Source organism: Macaca nemestrina, chromosome 4 (assembly GCF_043159975.1).
Source record: "Macaca nemestrina isolate mMacNem1 chromosome 4, mMacNem.hap1, whole genome shotgun sequence".
In the NCBI taxonomy this organism is placed as follows: domain Eukaryota; kingdom Metazoa; phylum Chordata; class Mammalia; order Primates; family Cercopithecidae; genus Macaca; species Macaca nemestrina.
This window is the reverse complement of record NC_092128.1, coordinates 72,467,225-72,490,430: the sequence shown is the minus strand read 5'-3', so window position 1 is coordinate 72,490,430 and position 23,206 is coordinate 72,467,225. Positions and strand designations below refer to the sequence as shown.

At 36.1% G+C, this 23,206-nt stretch overlaps 1 protein-coding gene across 1 annotated transcript in view; it reads right to left on the bottom strand.

Moving 5' to 3' along the window:
- Positions 1 to 1,293: 1,293 nt before the first annotated feature.
- LOC139362623 (uncharacterized) overlaps positions 1,294 to 23,206 on the bottom strand; it is a 78,855-nt gene continuing 56,942 nt past the window's right edge. The window contains exons 3-4 of the mRNA XM_071094133.1: positions 21,701 to 21,774; positions 1,294 to 1,644 (exon numbers count right to left, since the gene is read on the bottom strand). Of these exons, the coding sequence (XP_070950234.1) occupies positions 1,542 to 1,644; positions 21,701 to 21,774 (177 nt within the window). The 3' untranslated portion in view covers positions 1,294 to 1,541. The remainder of the gene's footprint in view (positions 1,645 to 21,700; positions 21,775 to 23,206) is intronic.

The window sequence follows — 23,206 nt, the reverse complement described above, 5'->3', positions numbered from 1 at the left end:
GGTAGAAGGCTTCCAAAACAGTGTCAGTAAAAATGATGAACTTCATTTCATGGGGAGGAAAGGGTAAAATATTCTAGCATGTGCAAAGTTATGGAAGTAGAAGCAAATACTTCATCACAGTGTACCTCATCACAGTGGAAGAGTACGTTTATTATTATAATAATATTATAAATTATTATTATATATAATATATTATATATACCTAGTATTAAATATTATTATAAAATATTATTATTATAAATGTTATTAGTATTCCTATTTGAGAATGGGAGATGGCTGAACATGTAAATTAACCTGCCCCAAGTCATATAGTGAGTTACCTGTGCAGCTAAAATAAGTGATATTTTAGGAACAGTTTACATCATGAAACACTGAAGCTGTATATTTTTTCAATAAATGATGGTACTCCAGGTAGTTCTTAGACAACAATGAGTAGAAACTAAACTATATTTTTAAAAGGTTTACTTAATAAATATTGCAAAAGATAGGGCAAAGAGCTTTCTTACTCCCCTAGTGAAGAAAACCAGGGCATTTTTTTAAAGGACGAAGAATCATTAACAGTATTTCCTGAAGGAGAATAAAGTCTTCCAGCCTGCATCAGAATTCCATGTTACTATCCGAATTCTAAGATTAAGGGTGTGTTTTACCCACACCCTAGATTTTTGGGAACACAGGCTTGGCATTATGTAAGTTCCGCTGAGGAGGATAATGTGACTCTTCTTGTTATGGGAGAGACCTCATTCTGATCCTATATATATGATTCTATCTATCTATACGGATTTTAGAGATATATATATTTCTTTTTTAAATGCACTTTATCCTTTAGCAAAACTGACAGATCTTCAGATTAGCACACATCTATTTATCTCTACTGTCAGCTCCTGTAAATGGTAGCATTTACCCAAGACAGAAAAATCTCTTGGAATAACCAGTATACTTGTTTCAATAATCTGCAGAGCCATCAATGAGAATGCTTCAGAATAGAAGAGCAGCTGGTTTCAAATACTATTTCATTTTCCTCCCAGCCCACTACTAGAGCCTAGTACACTACTGTATAGTGTGGGCCTTTGTGGAGGCTTCTATTTCCCACCTGTATTTCTTTTTCTTTTTCCAGCAACAGTCTGCCTTTGTGCCAACTCCTAAATAACCATAAATTTTGTTCTTATAAACCTTAATGAATGCTTGGCCAAGATGCTGTAACTATTGGCTTCTATATTGGAGCATAAATGGAAAGGGGGGAAAAAAGTGCACTGTGAAAAACTGGATAAAATGGAAAAAAGATCACAGCAAACCCAAAGTCGCAATTTGCCTTTAATGTGAAGGAGGCCTTGTTTTCACGGTGTGGCAGCTTTCAGGGGTTTTAATCTCAAAGTGGCTGATCAATTTAAGGTAAGTGGCAGGCATTTGGCCTGGTTCCCAGGCTTTGCTTTGCTGCTCTGAGAAAAGAAAGGATTCAGTCAGACACACAGACAACAGGCATCATCAGCGGCTCCCACATTCCAAGCATTTTAACACAGATTAGGTTGGCATGATTCTACTGTTTACTGAAATCTCCTAGGTGTTGCATTTTTCCTTTTCCTTGCTGTGGTTATCCAAGATGGTTTTCTTAGGTCAAGACCTTCATATGCCAAATAGCTTACAGTGCTGTGAAGGGAAAAGAAGAGCAGAGGTCAAGACTTCTGATTAAAATGCTATTTCACTTGCTTGCTGCAAAATATGAGACTTCAGACAGCAGGTAATTGAGCACTGAACTTTTTGCCTAAGGCATACATTGAGACAGGAACTGTTTTACATGCATGCCTGAGGGGGAAGAAAAACGAAGATAATTTCTTTAACAAGGACAAACTTAATTCAACTAGGAATGCCCAAAGGATTAACAGGGTGATCTGTAGTTATTTTTGCTTCAGATTTTATAAGCATGAGGCTTACAGATAATGTTGAACAAGATTACAACCAATATAGTCCATTTTTCAATTAATATTTTTCACCATATACTCTTTACTTTTTCAAAGAGTAATATTAAATGAGTTCAACAGACCCCTTACTACCGTCTCATGTTCTTAGCAAAAGTTAATTTTTTAATTCATTTGACCTATAACATAGGTTAAATAAAATATGCATTCCATCGATTAAGCCAAAAAACAAATAAATTGTCTCTCATATATTTTGGCTATATCATACTGTATAGAAAATTTGTATTTTAAAATACATTTTCACAGTTTTTAAAGATATATTGCCTTACTTTAATATAATCAAGAACACCTTCCCATTCATCATCTTCATGGCAGATCTCATGTTTTATTTCTCTCTAAGAATTTTATCAAAATAAGAAACTACTATAGATTTTTAAAAATAGTTTTTCTAGCTATTATACTTTTCAAAAGCAATGTTGAATTATTATACTTACTATACCTAGAAATGCCTTCCTAACATTTCACACATTTACATTGACTTATTTCTTCCAAAACTAACACATTGTTGCACTTGAATAACTTATATTAAGTATTCTTGTTTGTAAGGGTTAGCTTAGAAACTAATGCAATTATAACCAGTTATCTTAACTTTAGTTGTTATATATGCAAGTGTGGCTTTTAAAAAATAATATATGACTTTTCACTGATTAAAGAAAAAAAAATAGAGTCAGAAAAGAAGCAGCTAGCAACCATCCTTCTGCTGTTGCCGCATATGTCTTATCACTATGTGATACTTGTCAACATGTGATACTTGGAACTGCAGCAGCTGTCTTGCAAACATGGAGAGAGCCAGCTTAAGGGGCCTAGCTGAAGTGCTGAGGATGGCAGACAAGAAAGATGGAAAAAATATGATTTTCAATTATGTCATTGAGCCATTGAACCAACAATCCTGGGTCCACTCAACTTGAGATTTCTTCTTGTGTAAGATAATAAATTCCCTTTCATTCATGTAATCATATTCGTTGAGCATCTACCATGTCCCATACCCTATGCTAGGGGTCTGAAGTAGCTCAGTGAACAAAACACAAGATCCCTACCCTTGTGGAACTCACATTCTAGCCAAGAGAGATAATAAACTAAAAACATAAATAAGAAAATTCTATAATATGTTAGGAAATAGTAAGCAGAAAAAAATTCATAAGAGGAACATGGCAAAAAGGATCAGGAATGTGGGATCAAAAGGACAGGTTTTGATGTTGAATAAAGGGAGAATTGGTTGGCTTCACTGAAGAAGTGAGATTTGAACAAACACTTGAAGGAAATGAAGGACTTATTTCTTAAGCCAGTAGGAGATAGGTTGTGTTTTTCTCATTGTTGACAATCCTCTAAGTGAGAGGGAGATATGGGAAGAGAGAGAGAGAGAAAGAGAGAGATTTGGGATAGTGTCTGATTCCAGCTCCTCTTTGATTCTTCTTAGTTCCAGTCAACCAAATGATTTTTTTCCTTTGCTTGAGTTTCAGCTGGGTTTCTGTCACTTAAAGAAGATTAGTAAGTTTTCTGTTGGTCACAAATAAACTATCTCTGGTTCCAGGAACAGCAAGCTCAAATAGATACTGAGCCATAATTCCATTCTCTATATAAAGAGCTTTATTGCCCACACTGGGGGGTATCCAGGCATCCATAAAAGCATGGCCTGTGAGGTTTTCAGCTTCCCAAGTGGAGTGGGAAGATGCTCAGGACTGGGGTGGAGCTAAAAAGAGAAGCTCTGTTTTGGGACTGGTAGTAAAAATTGATGGCCATATTCTAAAAGGGTAAGTCTGCAGGAAGAAAGATAAAATAAATAACAGAGAAAAAGAGGTGAACAACTAAAAAATGTATACTGTACCTAGGAGATAGAAACAGAGAACACTAGCTAGAAGCAACATCTCCCATTTATTACAGAGATATTGATGCATTTATTCTACTATGTTTGCTATGGGCAAAGTTCTAAGATATGCTATTCACATATACACAAAGGTCATAATACATTGTCATTTTGTCACTGGCTCCTCAATGCAGAAAGATGATGTTTGTTTATCTGAGTTGCTTACATACCCTCATGTAGCACCTAAATATCCTAAAAATAGGAATTCGGCAAAACAAAGCATGGAATATACTTATGCTTCCAATTTCCAATTTCTAGCTAAAAGACAATGCCAGCTCTATATCACAGTTTATGTTGGGCAATCTTTCTGTGCATCTGTTTCCTTGTTTGTAAAATGGGTTCAATGAGAATACCTACCTCATAAGACTCTCACAGGGTTATTGTGATTAAATGACATAATGCATGTAACCACAGTGCTATGATTTGGTCACTGTTCCATAAAAATTGGCCATATACCTTTACTATATCTATTTGTATTTGGTTCTTTTTGGGAGGCATACTACGCAAGTTTATTTCAAAACATTGCTGTCAGATAAGAGATTTGTGGATTCTGTGTGATTATGGATATTAACTAGAGAATCTTTGTGTGTTGTTATATATTTGGGAGCGTCTTAGTCCATTCAGACTGTTGTAAAAAATACCTTAGACTGGGTGCTCAAAAATATCAATAAATAAATTGCAATGCAGTGAGAGATTTTTTTTAATATGATGACAGTGCAAAATTTCAATAGGGTCAGAGAAAACTGGATGCTCATATTGGACGCTGACTTAAGACTTACAAATAATAGGCATTTATTTCTCACAGTCCCCGAGGTTGGGAAGTCCAAGATCAAGGCACCAGCAGATTCAGTGTCCGGTGAGGAATCTTTGCTTTATAGATGACACCTTGTTGCTTCATCTTCACATGGCAGTAGGGCCAAGGCAGCTCCCTTCAACCTCTTTTATAAGAGGTACTAATCCCATTCATGAAGACAGAGCCCTCATAACTTTATTCACAAAAGACTCCCACTTCTTAATACTATCACACTGGTGCTGGGTTCCAACGTATGAATTTAAGGGAGACGCCAACATTCAGACCATAACAGGGAGGATGGGACAGTGTGTGTGTGTGTGTGTGTGTGTGTGTGTGTGTGTGTGTGTGTGCGCGCGCGCATGTATATATATGCATGCTAGTGCATATTCACTTCTTGACTTCTCATGGTATTATTATGTTCTCAATTATCTTGCTTCCCTCCTCATCTTTCTTCCATGTCCAATTTGTCATTGACTCCAAGAGAGGTAGTTGACGTATATTTAAAAATCAAAGCTGGCCTTGGAATGAGAACCCCACGTTAAATCTGTTATTAGTTCTGTGACACTAAGCAAATCACTTAGTCTCTCAGAGCCTCAGTTTGTCACCTCCAAATCAATGAGAAAACCACACAGGCTCCTAGCATGACACCTAACCCATGGTAGGTACTCAAGATACTTTATTGAGCCTGCATCTTCTTTCATGATGTCTCTGAAATCTATGCCTTTCTTTTGTTCCTTTTGCCACCCTGGAGCAGGCCTTCATCCCCTCTCATCCAAGGCTCAGCCTCCAATCTGAGCATCTAGTTTTCTCTGACCCAATTGAAGTCATGCACTGTCATCAGATTAAAAAATAATCTCTCACTGCATCGCAATTTATTTGTTGGTATTTTTGGAGCAAACCACCAAAAATATCAAACTCTGATATTTTCCTTTCATACTTTTAGGTACATGTGTTGTCAATATTGCCATTCTCTAGGCCTAAGAAGACCCTTACTTGCTTAACTATTCCTAAATATTCTTTGTTAACTCACTCTCTCTGTGCTGTGTGACAACTCTCTCTTCTGAAGACTATATACTACTCTAAGCCCTGAAGATACTAAGATAAATAAGTCCGAAAAATCTTGGCTCTACCACTCACCTGCAATAATATTAATAAAAACCACTATGTATTGTGCCCTTACATGGAAATATGCTAAGATTTTTATGTGTTATCTCATATAATCCTCACAACAATCCTATAAAGTATTCTTATTATTATCTTAAGAGAAAACTGTAGCTTGGGAATATTAAATCCATTTCCCATTATATAGATAAAAAGTGGTAGAGCACTTTGAATCCAGATCAAAGCCTAAACTCTTAAGCTCTCAGCTACTCTGCCTGTGTTATATTCTTGGAGAAATAATATAAATGACTGTACCATCAGATTGATTACAAAAGAGTTAACTACAACTTGCAAGTGGCATTAACTACTTACAACTACTTACAAATTACCTACTTATACATTCCTCAGAAAGTTTTGCAACTCATTGTATATATCTTAGTCAATGTCTCCTAGCTTCAACTATAAAATATCAATGATATCACCTAGTTTATAGAATTGATAGCATATTACTTGAATTAGTGCCTTAATGTAGTTAAATGGCTAGTATAACTTCTCATATAGACACCCAACATATATTAGTTCCCTTCATGTCCTACGCTCCTTCTAATCAATTTAAATATTTGCTGCAACATTTGGATTTTCATTTAATGCTCTCCATGGATAACCTCCCCATTGTCATTGATTAAAAAGCTGAAAGAACAGAGCAGGTCTTGTGAAAAAAATATTAAAAGTGCTCATTCTACAGCTGACTCAAGTGAGGCTTGATGGTTTTCATCAAGTAACTGAAGGATTTTAGTAACTGAAGTCACTGATAATTTGTTCTCCGTGTACTCAAAAGAGTGAAAAAGAAGAACAAAATAAGATAAATGTAATTCTAGGATATTTTGATGAGACACTAAGAATAATTTATTGATGCCAAAAAAGAAAAAAAAAATGTTGGAATAAGACAGAAAAAAAATGTCTCAGAAGATCTTTGAAAGTTAAGCTATGGCCTAGGTAATTTATAAACACACCCATCTAAAGCAACAAACTGAGCCAAGTAATTGATCAACATTTCCTCTAACTCTTTTGGTCTAGAGATTTCTTTTTTCTTGATCCAAGCTAAGGAAAAATATGTCTCTGTGTATTGTGGTATGTTTCTACTGTCAAAGGAGCCCAATTGTGGTCCTTGTGTTTATGAGATTATTAGGTTACTTTCTAATTTCTCCTAACTATAATTATACCTTTCATCAACCCAGACTACCTGTAAAACTTTTGAATAGAACAGAATGAAATGTTAAGAACCATCACTTGTCCCCTCTATTTGACTCTCTCGAGGTTAATGTTGAGTGAAAATATTATGTGTATGTGTACACACACATAAAAATATACAGATATACAGTTGTATACACACCCATCCAGATATACAGTTGGCCCTTGAACAATGCAGGGGTCGGAGTGCCAACCCCTCACACATGTATGTTTTGATTCTCCAAAAACTTAACTATTAATAGCCTACTGTAGTAGGCTAACAGTAGATTAACACATATTTGTATGCTATGTATATTATATACTGTATTATTACAATAAAATAAGCTAGAAAAAAGAAAATGTTATTAAGAAAATAATAAGGAAGAGAAAATACATTTACAATACTATATTGTATTTATCAATATCATACATTTACATGGTCTGTTTATTGGATGAATCATCTGTCTGAAAGTCAACTTTTTCTTGTAATATCATGACGATTCTATGCTTCTTGGGAGCACTTCCAGCATCACTAGTGGCACTTCGTATGGGTCCCATAATGTTATTCAAGATTTACAGTATGGCACTAAGCATAATGGAAAATACGCAACAATCACAAGAGACCACTTTTTACTGCTATACGCAATTTACTGGAGAGACAAACTGCTCACACGGAGATGATTAGCATTACATAGCATTTTAGGCAGATAAAACGCTTGAGCTCACTACAATAGCAATGGGAGGTGGCTATAAAATTATTATGTTAGGCTGGGCGCGGTGGCTCATGCCTGTAATCCCAGCACTTTGGGAGGCGGAGGTGGGCGGATCACGAGGTGAGGAGATCCAGACCATCCTGGCTAACACGGCGAAACCCTGTCTCCACTAAAAATACAAAAAATTAGCCGGGCATGGTGGTGGGCGCCTGTAATCCCAGCTACTCGGGAGGCTGAGGCAGGAGAATGGCGTAAACCCGGGAGGCGGAGCTTGCAGCGAGCCGTGATCGCGCCACTGCACTCCAGCCTGGGCGACAGAGCGAGACTCTGTCTCAAAAAACAAACAAACAAACAAACAAATTATTATGGTACTATAATATGTACTACAATTAGTTTTATGCAGTTATTGCTTAAAATTGCATCTTTACATTTGTTTACACTTCTCTTCACCACAAATGGCACCATTTTTGGTCTATAAGTGTGTATGTAAATCTTGATAAAATTTAAATTTTTATGACACAGTTGTGCATATTTTGATAGTAAATGGTAAAATGGATTAATGTCTACACATATTATGTGCATTCATAACATATCTAACTTTTTCTTAATTCACGCAGTTCATCTGTTTTCTCAAATTATCGCAAATCTCCAAAGCATTTTCCAAAATATATTGAGAAAAATCTGCATAGCAAGTGAACCTGTGCAGTTCAAGCTTGTGTTGCTCAAGAGTCAACTGTATACACAAATATATATAATGATATAAAATTATTTTATTACCCGGTGAAGTAAGGTGACGTTATCCCCAGTTTACAGATGAGGAAACTGCCTAAGATAGATAAAGGATTGGCAAACATCTGCTTAAAGGGCCAAAGAGTAAATATTTTAGGATTTAGACTATGACCCAACCTCTGTTACAACTACTCAGCTCTGCCATTGTAGCATGGATGTAGCCATAGATGTCATAAATAAATTGGCATGTCAGTGTTCCAATAAAACTTTATTTACAAAAACAAGTGACTGACCCATGTGCCATATTTGTCAATCCCTTGGATAGATAACTAGATTTTTTAAAGTCCTGTTGATAAAGCAGTCATCAAGCTACAGTTTACTAAGAAAAACATTTATAATTAAAAAGGATTGTTGATTTTTAAAACATTTTGATGAACCATATTCATACATTTCCTAATATTAAGACATATTTGATTTCTATAATAAACTTTATTCTTACTTTTAATATATTTTCTGCACATAGAAGAGAAATGAAAGCCCAGAATATAAGATTCCAGCTCCAGGAGAAAAGGGAGTTACAGAGAGAAGTAAGCCCAACATTCTGCATGCAAATTTTCGTATGAAGCATTTCCTGATTTCTAAGATGAGCACATATGGGGCAAGATGGCAGAAACTAGACAGAAAGCAGCTGCTAAGAAGCTAAAAAGCTAAGCAGATATTTAGGCAATCTCATGGTACCAAGGAAACAAAAATTGGAATTCAGGAACCACCAAGTAAAAGAGGCACTAGCAAACACTTCAGGCTTTCAATTAGGGCCCTGAAAGGGATATACCCTAGGAGTAAGAATAATTCAAAAATAGAAAAGCCTTAACCAGATTAAAGTGTTCTGCATGTACTCTACCTGCCCTCCAGGAGAAAAAACTAAATCTTCTCTGGAAAAGCTTACATCATTCAGAGACTCTATAATTTTCTCAATAAATTTCTTGTAATCAGTAAAAAATTACTAAGTATACTAGGAATTGGGGCCAAACAAACAAAAATAAAGAGAAAAAATAGACAATTAAAAACAGAACCGTAGGTGATACAAACATTGGAGTTATAAGACACTGGCTTTAAAATAACTGTGATATTTTGAAAAAACATTAATGAGAAGATTAAAAAAAAAAATCACCAGGGAATTAAAACCCATTTTTAAAGTATCAAACATTACATTTAAAATTTAAGAAAATACCACTTTTTCTGTTTCATTGTAGTATCAAAGAAGAATATTCACTATTTTCTGAAAAAGACTACTAAAACATTTTCCTTTTTAATTACATATACCTGAGCCCAGATTTTCTTTATGTACTGCAATCAAAACAACATATCACAATGGATTAAAGACAGAAGCAATAAAAGAATCCCACTGTTTTCCATTAAGCTGGGCATTTAAAACAATTTGTAAAAACAAGCCAGGCATGGTGGCACATGCCTGTAATCCCAGCTACTTGGGAGGCTGAGGCAGGAGAATTGCTTGAACCTGGGAAGTGGAGGTTGCAGTGAGCCGAGATTGTGCCACTGCACTGCAGCCTGGGCAACAAGAGAAAAACTCCATCTAAAAAAAAAAAAAAACAAAAAACAAAATTTGCAGAAACATAAAGCAAGGTTCTTTTTCTCACTTAATTTTTTTTTCTTTTAGAAAACATAGCTGTTTTCACTTTATTTATGTTTTCACTTATTTTAACATGTAATGGGTTTATTGTTATTTTTAAATGATTTAATAAGTATGTTTAAATTTTCTCAGTTTTCCATATCATTGTGGTAACAATTAATAGATATAACTCACATAAAAAAAAGCTCTTCAGAGTTCTCAATACTTTTTAAGATTGTAAAGGGGTCGCAAGACCGAAAGTTTTGATAACACTGATCTATAGATTCAAAACATTTACAATCAAGTTCTCAGCCTGTTTTTTGTTTATCTCTCTGTGTGTATGGAAATTGGCCAATTGTTTCTAAGCTTTATATGGAAATGCAAAGGATCAAGAATAGCCAAGAGAATTGTGAAGAAGATTAGCTTAGAGCTATCAAAGTTTATTTTAAAGCTACAGTAACCAAAAGAGTGATATTGGCACCAGGAAAAATAAACAGACCAAGAGGACAGAATTGAGTCCAGAAATAGTCCTTATATACAGTTACCTGATTTTCAACAACACTGTTACTATGATGGAGTGGGAAAAGGATGACCTTTTAAATAAATTATGCTGGATTTATTGTTCCACATTCTCATCAGCATTTGGTATTAAAGTGTTCTGGATTTTAACCATTCTAATAGATGGGTGGTGTTACCTTGTTGTAATTTGAAATTCTCTAATGGCATATGATGTTGGATATCTGTTGATATGCCATTTGCCATCTGTATATCTTCTTTGGTGGGTGGGTGTTCAGGTCTTTTGCCCACTTTGTAATTGGGTTGTTTGTTTTCTTACTGTTGAGTTTTAAGAGTTCTTTGTATATTTTGGATAGAAGATCTTTATCATGTACGTGTTTTACAAATATTTCCCCTCAGTCTGTGACTTGTTTTTTTATTCTTTTAAGTTAATGCTTTAAAGGAAATTGTAAGCAGTATCTTCTCTTATGTTATATTCTAGAACCTTTATTGATTTACCTTTCAATCCATCTGAAATTGATTTTTATATCTGATGTGAAGTAGGGATCAAGTTTTACATACACACATGTATACACACACAGACACACATATACATATATACATATATAGAACACACACACAAACACACACACACACACACACACACACACATATCCATCCAGAACTCTTATTCATTGCTGGTAGGATTGTAAAATGGTACAGCCACTTTGGAAGACAAATGGAATTTTATGACAATGCTAAACCTTGTCTCACCTTATGATCCAGCAATCATACTCCTATGTATTTGCGCAAATAAGTTAAAAACTTATGTTCACACAAAAATTTGACATGAATGTTTGCAGGAACTTTATTAATAATTGCCTAAAATTGAATGCAACCAAGATGTCTTTCAATAGATAAATGGATTAACAAACTGTGGTACATCCCTACAATGTAATATGAATATTATTGAACAATAAGAAAAAATGATCCACACACAGATATAGAGGAACCTTAAATGCTTATTGCCAAGTGAAAGATGCCAGTCTAAAAGGCTAAATATGTATATCTCCAACAAATGTCATTTTGGAAAAGACAAAACTATGGAGACAGTAAAAAGATTAGTGGTTGCCAGGGTGTATAAATCAGGGCTTTCCAGACAAACAGAACCAACAGGATATTTATAAATATATAAGAAGAGATGGATTTTATGTTAACAACAATGTATTAATATCAGTTCATCAACTGTAACAAATGTATCACATCAATGCAAGACACAAATTAATAGGGAAACTGGAAGAGCAGGGAGTATATGGGAATCTCTGCTCTTTGGCTCAATTTTTCTGTAAAACTAAAATTGCTTTAAAAATAAAGTATATTAATTAAAATAAAATGTACTAGCCTAATAAAATTACTGATCATTTGGACTTATTAAAATTTAAATCTTCTATTCATCAAAAGACACCATTAAGAGAATGAAAAGGCAAGATGCAAAGTGGAAGAAGATATTTGACATATTTAAATCATACAAATAACTCATATCCAGACTATGTAAATACTTCTTGTAAATCTATAAAAAAGACAGGCTCGATATTTTTCTAAACGGGGAAAAAACTTGAACAGCTTTTTACAAGAGATATCCAAATGGCCAATGAACATGAATAGGTACTCAACATTACTAGTTATCCAGAAAATGCAAATTGAAAACAAAATAGGATATCTCTACACACACCCCAGAATGGCTAAAATTAAAAAGATTGACAATACCAAGTATTGATGAGGATATACAGCAAGAGAAACTCATAGGATGCTTTGAGGGTATAAATTGGTAAAAACTACTTTGGAAATTTTGTTGCCAGTAAAGCTGAACATATGTGCACCGTATGATTCAGTCATTCAATCTGCAGGTATAAACTTAACTGAAATGCATACCTGTGTGCACAAAACAATAGTTATGAGAATGAGAATATTCCTAGCACATTATTCTCCATAGCACCAAACTAGAAGCAATCCAAATGCCCATGTATTAGTCCATTCTCACACTGTTACAAAGACATACCTGGGACTGGGTAGTTTATAAAGAAAAGAGTTTTAATCAGCTTGCAGTTCTGCAGGCTATATAGGCTTCTGCTCCTGGGGAGACCTCAGGAAACTTATAATCATGGTAGAAGGCAAAGGGAAAGCAGGCACAGTCTTCACATGATCAGGAGGAGAGAGAGGGAGTGAAGTGGGAGGTGCTACACACTTTCAAACAACCAGATCTTGTGAGAAGTTCATCACAAGAGTGGCAAGGGGGAAGTCCGTCCCCATGATTCAATGACCTCCCACCAGGCCCCTCCTCTGACATTGGGGATACAATTTGACATGCAATTTTAGTAGGGACACAGAGCCAAACCATGTTACCCGTTAACAATAGAATAGATCAATTGTGGTATATATGTATAATGGAATACAATTTAGCAATGAAGAAAACTATATCTATCTATAAAAACATTAATGAATCTCAAAGCTATAACATTTAGCAACAAAAAGAGTATATACTATGTAATCTCATTCAAATAAAATTCAAAAACAGGCAACATTAATTTATAGTAATAGGAATCTGTGCTGTGGTTACCTTTGGAGGAAGTAACAACAGGGACAGGAGCACAAAGTAGGCCTCTGTGGTGTTGTTAATGTTCAGTATCTTGCTTTGTGTCAAAATCAAGCTGTAAAACTAATATTTATGCCCTTACAAGTCCATAAATTAAATTCAAATTAAATAAGTAAAACGAAAGCTATATGGTTGCCTAAATCAACCAACCATAAAGTCATGAGTCATAAAAATTCCCAAATTATTTTTAATCCTATCATTCCTAACCCTGAAACAGAGAGACCCTCCCAATAACAAGATACACTCTCATTACAGAGAGTCCAATGCTCTTCCTGTGCCCAGCACATTATTAATAATTAATAACTAATATTTTAGTGCCAGACACCACACTGAGTACTTGCATGCATTAATATATTGAAATCTCCCAATAACTCTTAGAGATGGCTATTATTAAGCTATTTTATAGATGAGAAAGTAAATTTTCACAAGGTCACTCTATCAGTCAATATCTTTTACTACATTTAAAAGAGACCAAGTTTGGTTTAAGCAAAAGGGAATGTGCTTAAAAGGGCATTGCAGAATTCCCAGATTTGCCAGGATAGCCAATGTGAGGACCCTGTAGCCATGAACAATACCCCAAATGAAGTCATGGAGCTGGTCCAATGTGAAAATGCTGTTTTTAGAAAACCAAACACCGCATGTTCTCACTCATACGTGGGAATTGAACAATGAGAGCACTTGGACACAGGAAGGAGAACATCACACACCAGGGCCTATTGTGGGGTGGGGGGAGGGGGGAGGGATAGCATTAGGAGATATACCTAATGTAAATGACAAGTTTATGGGTGCAGCACACCAACATGGCACATGTATACATATGTAACAAATCTGCACTTTGTGCACATGTACTCTAGGACATAAAGTATAATAACAATAATTAAAAAAAAAAAAACACTGTTTTATTGCCCAGCACTGGTGAGTGTGGCCCACTCTGCCACACTGCCAGCCCTGGAGCCCAGACACGGGCACTGGAGCCAGCCACTGCTCTGTGGGAGCTTGCCGTAACTTCTGCCACCAGCACCACCAGCAAGAATGGCTCTCAGTTCCCACTGCAGCAATGAAGTGTTGAGCACATGTTTCATGCCCTAAGGCAAAAAGGAATACATGCACTTATAAAATGCCAGGTCTGGAAGGTGGCAAGTGGGAATTTGAACCCAGCTGACTTGGTTCCAAAACCAGGGGCTCAAATTTTTGCGAGGCTGTCTACAAACGGGTGATGTTACTTTACCATTTTAAGGACCAAATGAGGCAAGCAAATTCAACAACAAGCAAACCCAACACCACCTCACGTCACTGTGTCACTATCAGAAAGATTCAAAAACGGATTGCTTGACTAATTTATAGACAGAACAAAACTATTTATATGATAAATACGGTGCTGGAAATCACCAAGTGCTGTAGTGAAGGCAGGCAGGGAGGACCCCGTGTGACAGCTCATCCGAGAGCCAGAACTGCACCATGTGGGGCCGTGTGGCTGCATGCTGACTCAGAAGAGGGGTGGGGAAGGAGGGCCGCTTCTGATTCACCAAGACCACATCCTGCCCCTCCCTCATTCTTTCCCCTGGAAGCTGCACATCAATCTTCTTAGTGAAATCTCCCCAAAGCATGGGGCTCAGGTATTTGCAGCAAATGTCTGTGAACCTCAGAGTCCCATTTTCCAGGAATATTTGGCCCTGCTTCTTTTCAATGGCATTTAAGTGTGAAGTTAACTATGACTAAGTGTGAAGCTGATAGTCTGCACATGAAGACTCAGGGCTTGATTTGGGTTATTTAGTTTTCACTGTGTTTTGTTGGGCACAAACCAGTATCTAACATCTTATATATATATGTCCTTTAAAAAACTGACTTTAGCTGGTTTAAATCAGAAAGAAAATTCTTAATCTAAACACACAATACCAGTTAGGTAACAACTTGGGAGAAATGTGTTCTTTCTGACAATCGTGTAAACACATATTCATTATCATCAAAGACTAAGCAAGCATGTCATCCTCCTCTGATTCATCTTAGGAAAACATGTGGTAGGCAATTCAAAATCCTTCAAATAAAGAATAAAAAGAAGCAAGGTTAAGTTTTTTGTTACAGGAAATTTAGTAAAATTAGTGTCTTTGTGGACTTTTTAATTTTGTTTGCAGTTTTGAAGGTTGGGGTTTTGGGGGGTTTTTTAAATTTGTTTTGGGCTATCATTATTATTATTGGTTTCCACAGAAGGCAGTAGTGGGAGTTAGGATTAGAAAGGTTCTGGTAGTCAATATATGGAGGACTTTGAAAGGTTAGGGGTCTGATCTTTATTCTGTAGGCAGGGAGTAATTCATAAAGGTTTTTTATCCACTTTATTTTTACAAATTTTTAGCCAAATAGAACAAAGAGAAAAGTGTGGAAATTTTAAGTAAATTTACTTTTTTTAATCACACATTATGCAATCACCATTCATGTCAAGAAATAGAAAACTACCAGCACCTCAGGAAGTTCCCTTGTGGTATTTTTAAATTAAAAAAATTATTAACTATAACCAAATAGAGTGAAACATAAAACATGTATGTTCTGTTTAACATGTCATTGCCATCAAAGTCAAGAAGTCTAAGATCAAAAGCACCCCAGAAATCCCCTGAGTTTAACTCCCAAATCACAACTTTCTCCCTCCACATCCACCATTCCCAAATCATAAGGTAATTGCTACCTAAATATTTGGAATAACCATTTCTTTGTGTTTCTTTATGTTTTTACTACCTAGGTATGCATTGCTAAATAAGATAGTTTAGTTTTGCCATTTTCGATCTTTGTTTAGATACAATCATGCTTGATGTTTTCTTCATTGTTTTGCTTCTTTACCCAACAGTATTTTTCAGGAGTCATCCACGCTGATTCTTGTAGTTTATAGTCACTTTCTTTATTATAATAATCTGTTGCATGAATACATCACAAGTTATGTATCCAGGCTATAGTTGTTAGACAGTTAGTGGTTTCCAGGCTGAGGCTGTTACAAATAATGTTAAGGCATTGTCTGTGTGTATGTAAGAGAAAAAGAGAGAATTCAGATGTATCTACTAGTACTATGCAAGCTGAACTCAGGGAGAAAAGAGTCAGGGAATTTAGTTGGAAGACTCAACTATAAACAATCAAACTTATGAACTTAGTGATTAACAAAGAAAGTAAGAAAGGACAGATTCCTAGCAGGAGTTCCCATTACTCTGCATTTTTGCCTGCTTTTGATATTATCCATAATTTTAAATGTTTGCTAAAATAATCAGGAAAAATTAGCTATTGTTTTACATTTCAGTTCCCTAATTGGTAGTGAGTTTGAGCATTCTCTTGTATTTTTTCATCAGACTATGAAATTTTGTGTGTAAATTGCCTAGCATATCCTTTGCCCATTTTTCTATCAACTGTTTCTTGTCTTTCTTGATGATTTGGGGGAACTCAGTAAGTTCTGAATATTAATCCTTTGTCTATTACCTATATTGTATAGACATTTTACTTGCGTGTTGCTTATCTCTGTTCACAGTGTCTTTTGCTATATGTAAATTTTTAGTTTGCATATGTGATGACTTTTGTGAGGTGTTACCTTGGCTAGGCTACAATATGTAATTATTTAATTAAACATCTAGTCTTAGTTTTCTTGTGAAGGTAGTTTGCAGATATAATTAAAGTCCTTATTCAGGTGACCTTAAATAAGGGAGATTATCTTAAATAATCTGAGTAAACCTGATTAAATCAGTTGAAAAGCCTTAAAAGTAGGACTGAGGCTTCTCCCAAAGGAATATGAAGTTTTACACTATGATATTCCCTTTTTAAAGACCTTCTCTACTGAGTTCAGACTTTCTTAGTAAGCCCCAACAATCACACAAGCTAGTCCATATGTGTGTGTGTGTGTGTCTGTATGTGTACACACACATATCTCTATCTATATATATCTATCTGCATCTATATCTATCTATCTATACCTATATATATGTATTTAAATTTGAATTTATATTTATAATTATTCTCCCTGCTAGTTCTGCTTATCTGGTGGAACCCTGACTGATAGAGTATAATATTTTTACATAGTCAATCGATCAATATTCTCATTTATAGTTGCTGGGTTTTGTGTCTTGCTGATGTAGTCTTCATATAAATATGTTTGTAAGTCATGATTATACAGAATTGGTAGTAATGGCTAAAGATTGAAAAGTCCCTTCCCTCCTCTCTACTATTTCTTCCCCATCTAGAAGTAACCATTGTTAATAAGTTGGACTATATTTGTCAAGCCTATTTTTTATATATAAAAAAATAGCCTGTGTGTGTGTATTTGTCTGTGCGTGTGCGTGTAAAAGTCTACAAAGTGAGCTGGAAGAACACATCCCAACTTAATGACAATGATTACATGTAAATGAGAAAAAAGTGGTAGACAGAAGTGAAAAGGGACTTTCAGCATTTTGTACTTTTGATTGTCTAAATCTTACATAATGAGAATCTATTTGTATTTAAGTGATTTTTATATTTAAAAATCTTTATAAAATTATTAATAATGATTCCATTATTCCAATATTTCAAATTTGGGTAAGCCAAGAGATAATGGTTCCATTGAGATAAATAAAAATGTCAAAAACAAGATGTTTACTGCAAGCATTACAAGCTCCAAAGCCATGCTTAAATGCATAATAAAAGACAATAGGAAGATTGAATATGGTGTCTAGCTAGGAGTACATGCTTGGCCTAAATTTCAAAAGTCTGTAGACAAATAAAACATGTCTACAGGCAAAATTTGGCTTGTGGGCCATAGCTGTGTAACCATTCCAACCATACAGGAAAAGAAGAGGTTGATTTCAAACCAAGAATGGTAGAATTTGAGCCTTAGAGATGTTTTTAAAATCATAAAACCTAAGACTCCAGTAAAAACAACAGCGTAATTTGGTAAGAATGTGTTCTTTTTGAAAGGTGTATTATAGATACACATTCATGTTGTTTAAAAATTTCATCCTATTCTGATATAATGGTGGCTGAAGGGCTGGAGCAATACAAAATTATCTTCACCTACTTTCAGATAAATAGGAAGAGATACATTTCTCGTAAAGACAATTTACTAACAGCTCTATTAAGTTTAGGAAACTGAGAAATGGCAAATTTTGAATTTTACAGTGTGACATTTAATACAAGATTCCATTAGAAATACCATACTTAATATTAAATTTTTTTTGAAAAATGAGGGACAGCAACATGGCCAGGACTCAGCACTTATCTCACACTTGCCAAGGTATAACTGTTGAGCAGACACCATAATGGATAATAGTCCACAAATGTTTAAAGACCAAAAATTAATCAATATAATACATCATATCAATACAATAAAGAACAAAACTCACATGATCATCTCAACAGAAAAGGAAAAACATTTCACACAATGCAAGACTAAAATATTGTTTATAAAAATCTAGGAATGGAAGGGAACTTTCTCAACTTGATAAAGTGCGTATATGAAAAACCCACAGTTAATATATGTTGAGCATCCCAAATCTGAAAGTCCAAAATCCAAAATGCCCTAAAATCCAAAGTGTTTTGAGTGCTGACATCATGCTCAAAGGAAATGTTCACTGGATCATTTCAAATTTTTGATTTTTTTATTTGGGATGTTCAACTGGTAAGTACAATGCAAATATACCAAAATCCAAAAAAATCCCACCCAATCCAGAACACTTCTGGTCCCAGGTAGTTCAGATAATGTATATACAACCTGTATATAAGGGTGAAGAACTGAATGTTTTCCCCTAAGATCAGAAACAAGACAAGAGTGATTATTCTCACTACTTCCATTTAACATTACACAAGGTGAGTCAATTAGGGGAGAAAATGAAGTGAAAGACATCAAAATTTGAAAGAAAGAAGTAAAATATACGTATACATGACATGATTAAGTCATCATGATTCAGAAAATCCTAAATAATCTAGCAAAAACTAGTCAAACTAATAAGTTTTGCAAAGTTGCAGGACACAAAATCATTATACAAAAATCAATTGTATTTCTACACACACTTGCACTGAACAATCCAAAATGAAATAAAGAAAATAATTTCATTTCTTACAGCATCATAAATAATAAAATATTTACAAATATATTTAACAAAGGAAGTGAAAAACTTGTGTTCTGGAAAGTATAAAATATTATGGAAAAAAATTAAAGACAACCTAAATAAATGGAAAGACATATAATTTTCATAGATTAGATACCATGAATACACTCATGATCATGGGCAATATTTCCCAAACTGATCTACAGATTCAACTCAACTATTCAAACCATTCAATGGAGAAAGAATAGACTTTGTAGTAAATGGTGCTGAACCCTTGCCTTACACTATGTAGAAAAATTCACACAAAATGGATCAAAGACCTCACTGTAAGAACTACAATTATAGTTTCATAAAACTAGTTTATAAAATGAAAACTATAAAACTCTTAAAAGAAAATATCAGCTTAAACCTTTATAACCTTGAGTAAGAGAAAAGTTTCATAGATATGACACTAAAAATACAAGCAACAAAGAAACAGATGGATAAATTGGATTACATCAAAATTTAAAATTCTTGTGCTACAAAAGTTATCATCAATAAAGTGAAGAGACAACCCATGAAATGGGAGAAAATATTTGCAAATCATATTTCCGATGAGAGACTTATACCTCGAATATGTAAAGAAATCTTATGATTCAGAGGTGGCTGGCAAGATGGCTGAATAGGAACAGCTCCAGTATGCAGTTCCCAGTGAGATCAACACAGAAGGCGGGTGCTTTCTGCATTTCCAACTGAGACACTGGGAGCAGCCCATGGAGGGCAAGCTGAAGCGGGATGGGATGTTGCCTCACCCAGGAAGCACAAGGGGTCAGGGAACTCCCTCACCTAGCCAAGAGAAGCCATGAAGGACTGTGCCATGAGGTATAGTGCATTCTGGCCCAGATACTACATTTTCGACAGTCTTCACAACCCGCAGACCAGGAGATTTCCTCAGGTGCCTACACCACCAGGGCCCTGGGTTTCAAGCACAAAACTGGGTGGCCATTTGGGCAGACCTCGAGCTAACTGCAGGAGGTTTTTTTGTTTTTGTTTTTGTTTTTGTTTTCCATATCCCAGTAGTGCCTGGAACACCACTGAGACAGAACTGTTCACTCCCCCTGGAAAGAGGGATGAAGCCAGGGAGCCAAGTGGTCTAGCTCAATAGATCCCACCCACATGGAGCTCAGCAAGCTAAGATCCACTGGCTTGAAATTGTCACTGCCAACATAGCAGTCTGAAGTCGATCTGGATGCTGAAACTTGGCGGGGGATGGGGCATCCACCATTACTGAGGCTTGAGTAGATGGTTTTCCCCTCACAGTGTAGACAAAGCTGCAGGGAGTTTGAACTAGGCAGAGCCCACCGCAGCTCAGCAAAGACACTATAGCCAGACTGCCTCTCTAGATTCCTACTCTCTGGGTAGGACATCTATGAAAGAAAGGCAGCAGCCCCAGTCAGGGCCTTATAGATAAAACTCCCATCTCCCTGGGACAGAGCACCTAGGGGAAGGGCTGTGAGCATACCCTCAGCAGACTTAAACATCCCTGCCTGACAGCTCTGAAGAGAGCAGTGGATCTCCCACCACCATTCTGGAGCTCTGCTAAGGAATAGGTTGCCATCTTAAGTGGGCCCCTGACTTCCATGCCTCCTAACTGGAAGACACCTCCCAGCAGGGATCAACAAACACCTCATACAGGATAACTCTGGCTGGCATGTGGCAGGGGCCCTTCTGGGATGAAGCTTCCAGAGGAAAGAACAGGCAGAAATCTTTGCTGGTCTGCAGCCTCTGCTGGTGATACCCAGGCAAACAGGCTCTGGAGTGGACCTCCAGCAAACTCCAGCAGACCTGCAGCAGAGGGTCCTGACTCTTAGGAGGAAACTAACAAACAGAAAGGAATAGCATCAACATCAACAACAAAGATGTCCACACAAAAACCCCACTGGAAGGTCACCAGCATCAAAAACAAAAGGTAGATAAATCCACAAAGATAAGAAAAAAAGTACAAAAAGGCTGGAAATTCTAAAAACCAGAATGCCTCTTCTCCTCCAAAGGATCACAACTCCTCAACAGCAAGGCAACAAAATGAGTTGGACGAATTGACAGAAGTAGGCTTCAGAAGGTGGGTAACAACAAACTCCTCCGAGCAAAGAAGCATGTTCTAACCCAATGCAAGGAAGCTAAGAACCTTGAAAAAAGGGTAGATGAACTGCTAACTAGAAGTTTAGAGAAGAACATAAATAACTAGAAGTTTAGAGAAGAACATAAATGACCTGATGGAGCTGAAAAACCTAGCACAAGAACTTTATGAAGCATACACAAGTTTCAATAGCCAAATTGATCAAGCAGAAGAAAGGATATCAGAGATTGAAGAGTAACTTAATGCAATAAAGAGAGAAGGCAAGGTTAGAGAAAAAAGAATAAAAAGGAATGAACAAAGCCTCCAAGAAATATGGGACTCGGTGAAAACACCAAGTCTACGTTTGATTGGTGTACCTGAAAGTGATGAGGAGAATGGAACCAAGTTGGAAAACACTCTTCAGGATATCATCCAGGAGAACATCCCCAACCTAGAAAGACAGGACAACATTCAAATTCAGGAAATACAGAGAATACCACACAGATACTCCTCGAGAAGAGTAACCCCAGGACTCATAATCATCAGATTCACCAAGGTTGAAAGGAAGGGAAAAAATGTTAAGGGCAGCCAGAAAGAAAGGTCAGGTTATCCACAAAAAGAAGCCCAACCAACTAACAGCAGATATCTCCGCAGAAACACTACAGGCCCAAAGAGAGTGGGGGTCAACATTTAACATCCTTAAAGAAAAGAATTTTCAACACAGAATTTTATATCCAGTCAAACTAAGCTTCATAAGTGAAGGAAAAATAAAATCCTTTACATACAAGCAAATGCTGAGCAATTTGGTCACCACCAGGCCTGCCTTACAAGAGCTCCTGATGGAAGCACTAAATATGGAAAGGAAAAACTGGGACCAGCCACTGCAAAAACATACAAAATTTGTAAAGACTATTGACACTATGAAGAAACTGCACCAACTAATGGGCAGAATAACCAGCTAGCATCATAATGATAGGATCAAATTCACACATAACAATATTAACCTTAAATGTAAATGACCTAAATGCCCCAATTAAAAGACACACACTGGCAAACTGGATAGAGTCAAGACCCATCAGTTTCCTGTATTCACGAGACCCATCTCACATGCAAAGACACACATAGGTTCAAAATAAAGGGATGGAGGAATATTTACAAAACAAGTGGTAAGCAAAAAAAAAAAAGCAGGGGTTGCAATCCTGGACTCTAATAAAACAGACTTTAAACTAACACAGATCAAAAGAGACAAAGAAAGGCATTACATAATGGTAAAGGGATCAATGCAGCAAGAAGAGCTAACTATCCTAAATATATATGCACCCAATACAGGAGCACTCCGATTCATAAAGCAAGTTCTTAGAGACTTACAAAGAGACTTAGACGCCCACACAATAATAGTGAGAGACTTTAACACCCCACTGTCAATATTAGACAGATCACCAATACAGAAAATCAACAAGGATATTCAGGACTTTAACTCAGCTCTGGACCAAGTGGACCTAATAGACATCTACAGAACTCTCCACCCCAAATCAACAGAAGACACATTCTTCTCAGAATCACATCACACTTAACCTAAAATTGACCACATAATTGGAAGTAAAGCACTCCTCAGCAAATGCAAAAGAATGGAAATCATAACAAACAGTCTCTCAGACCACAGTGCAATCAAATTGGAACTCAGGATTTAGAAAATCACTCAAAACTGCACAACTACAAGGGAACTGAACAACCTGCTCCGGAATGACTACTAGGTAAATAACAAAATTAAGGCAGAAATAAATAAGTTATTTGAAACCAAAGAGAACAAAGATACAATGTATCAGAATCTCTGGGACACAGCAAAAGCAGTGTTTACAGGGAAATTTATAGCACTAAATGCC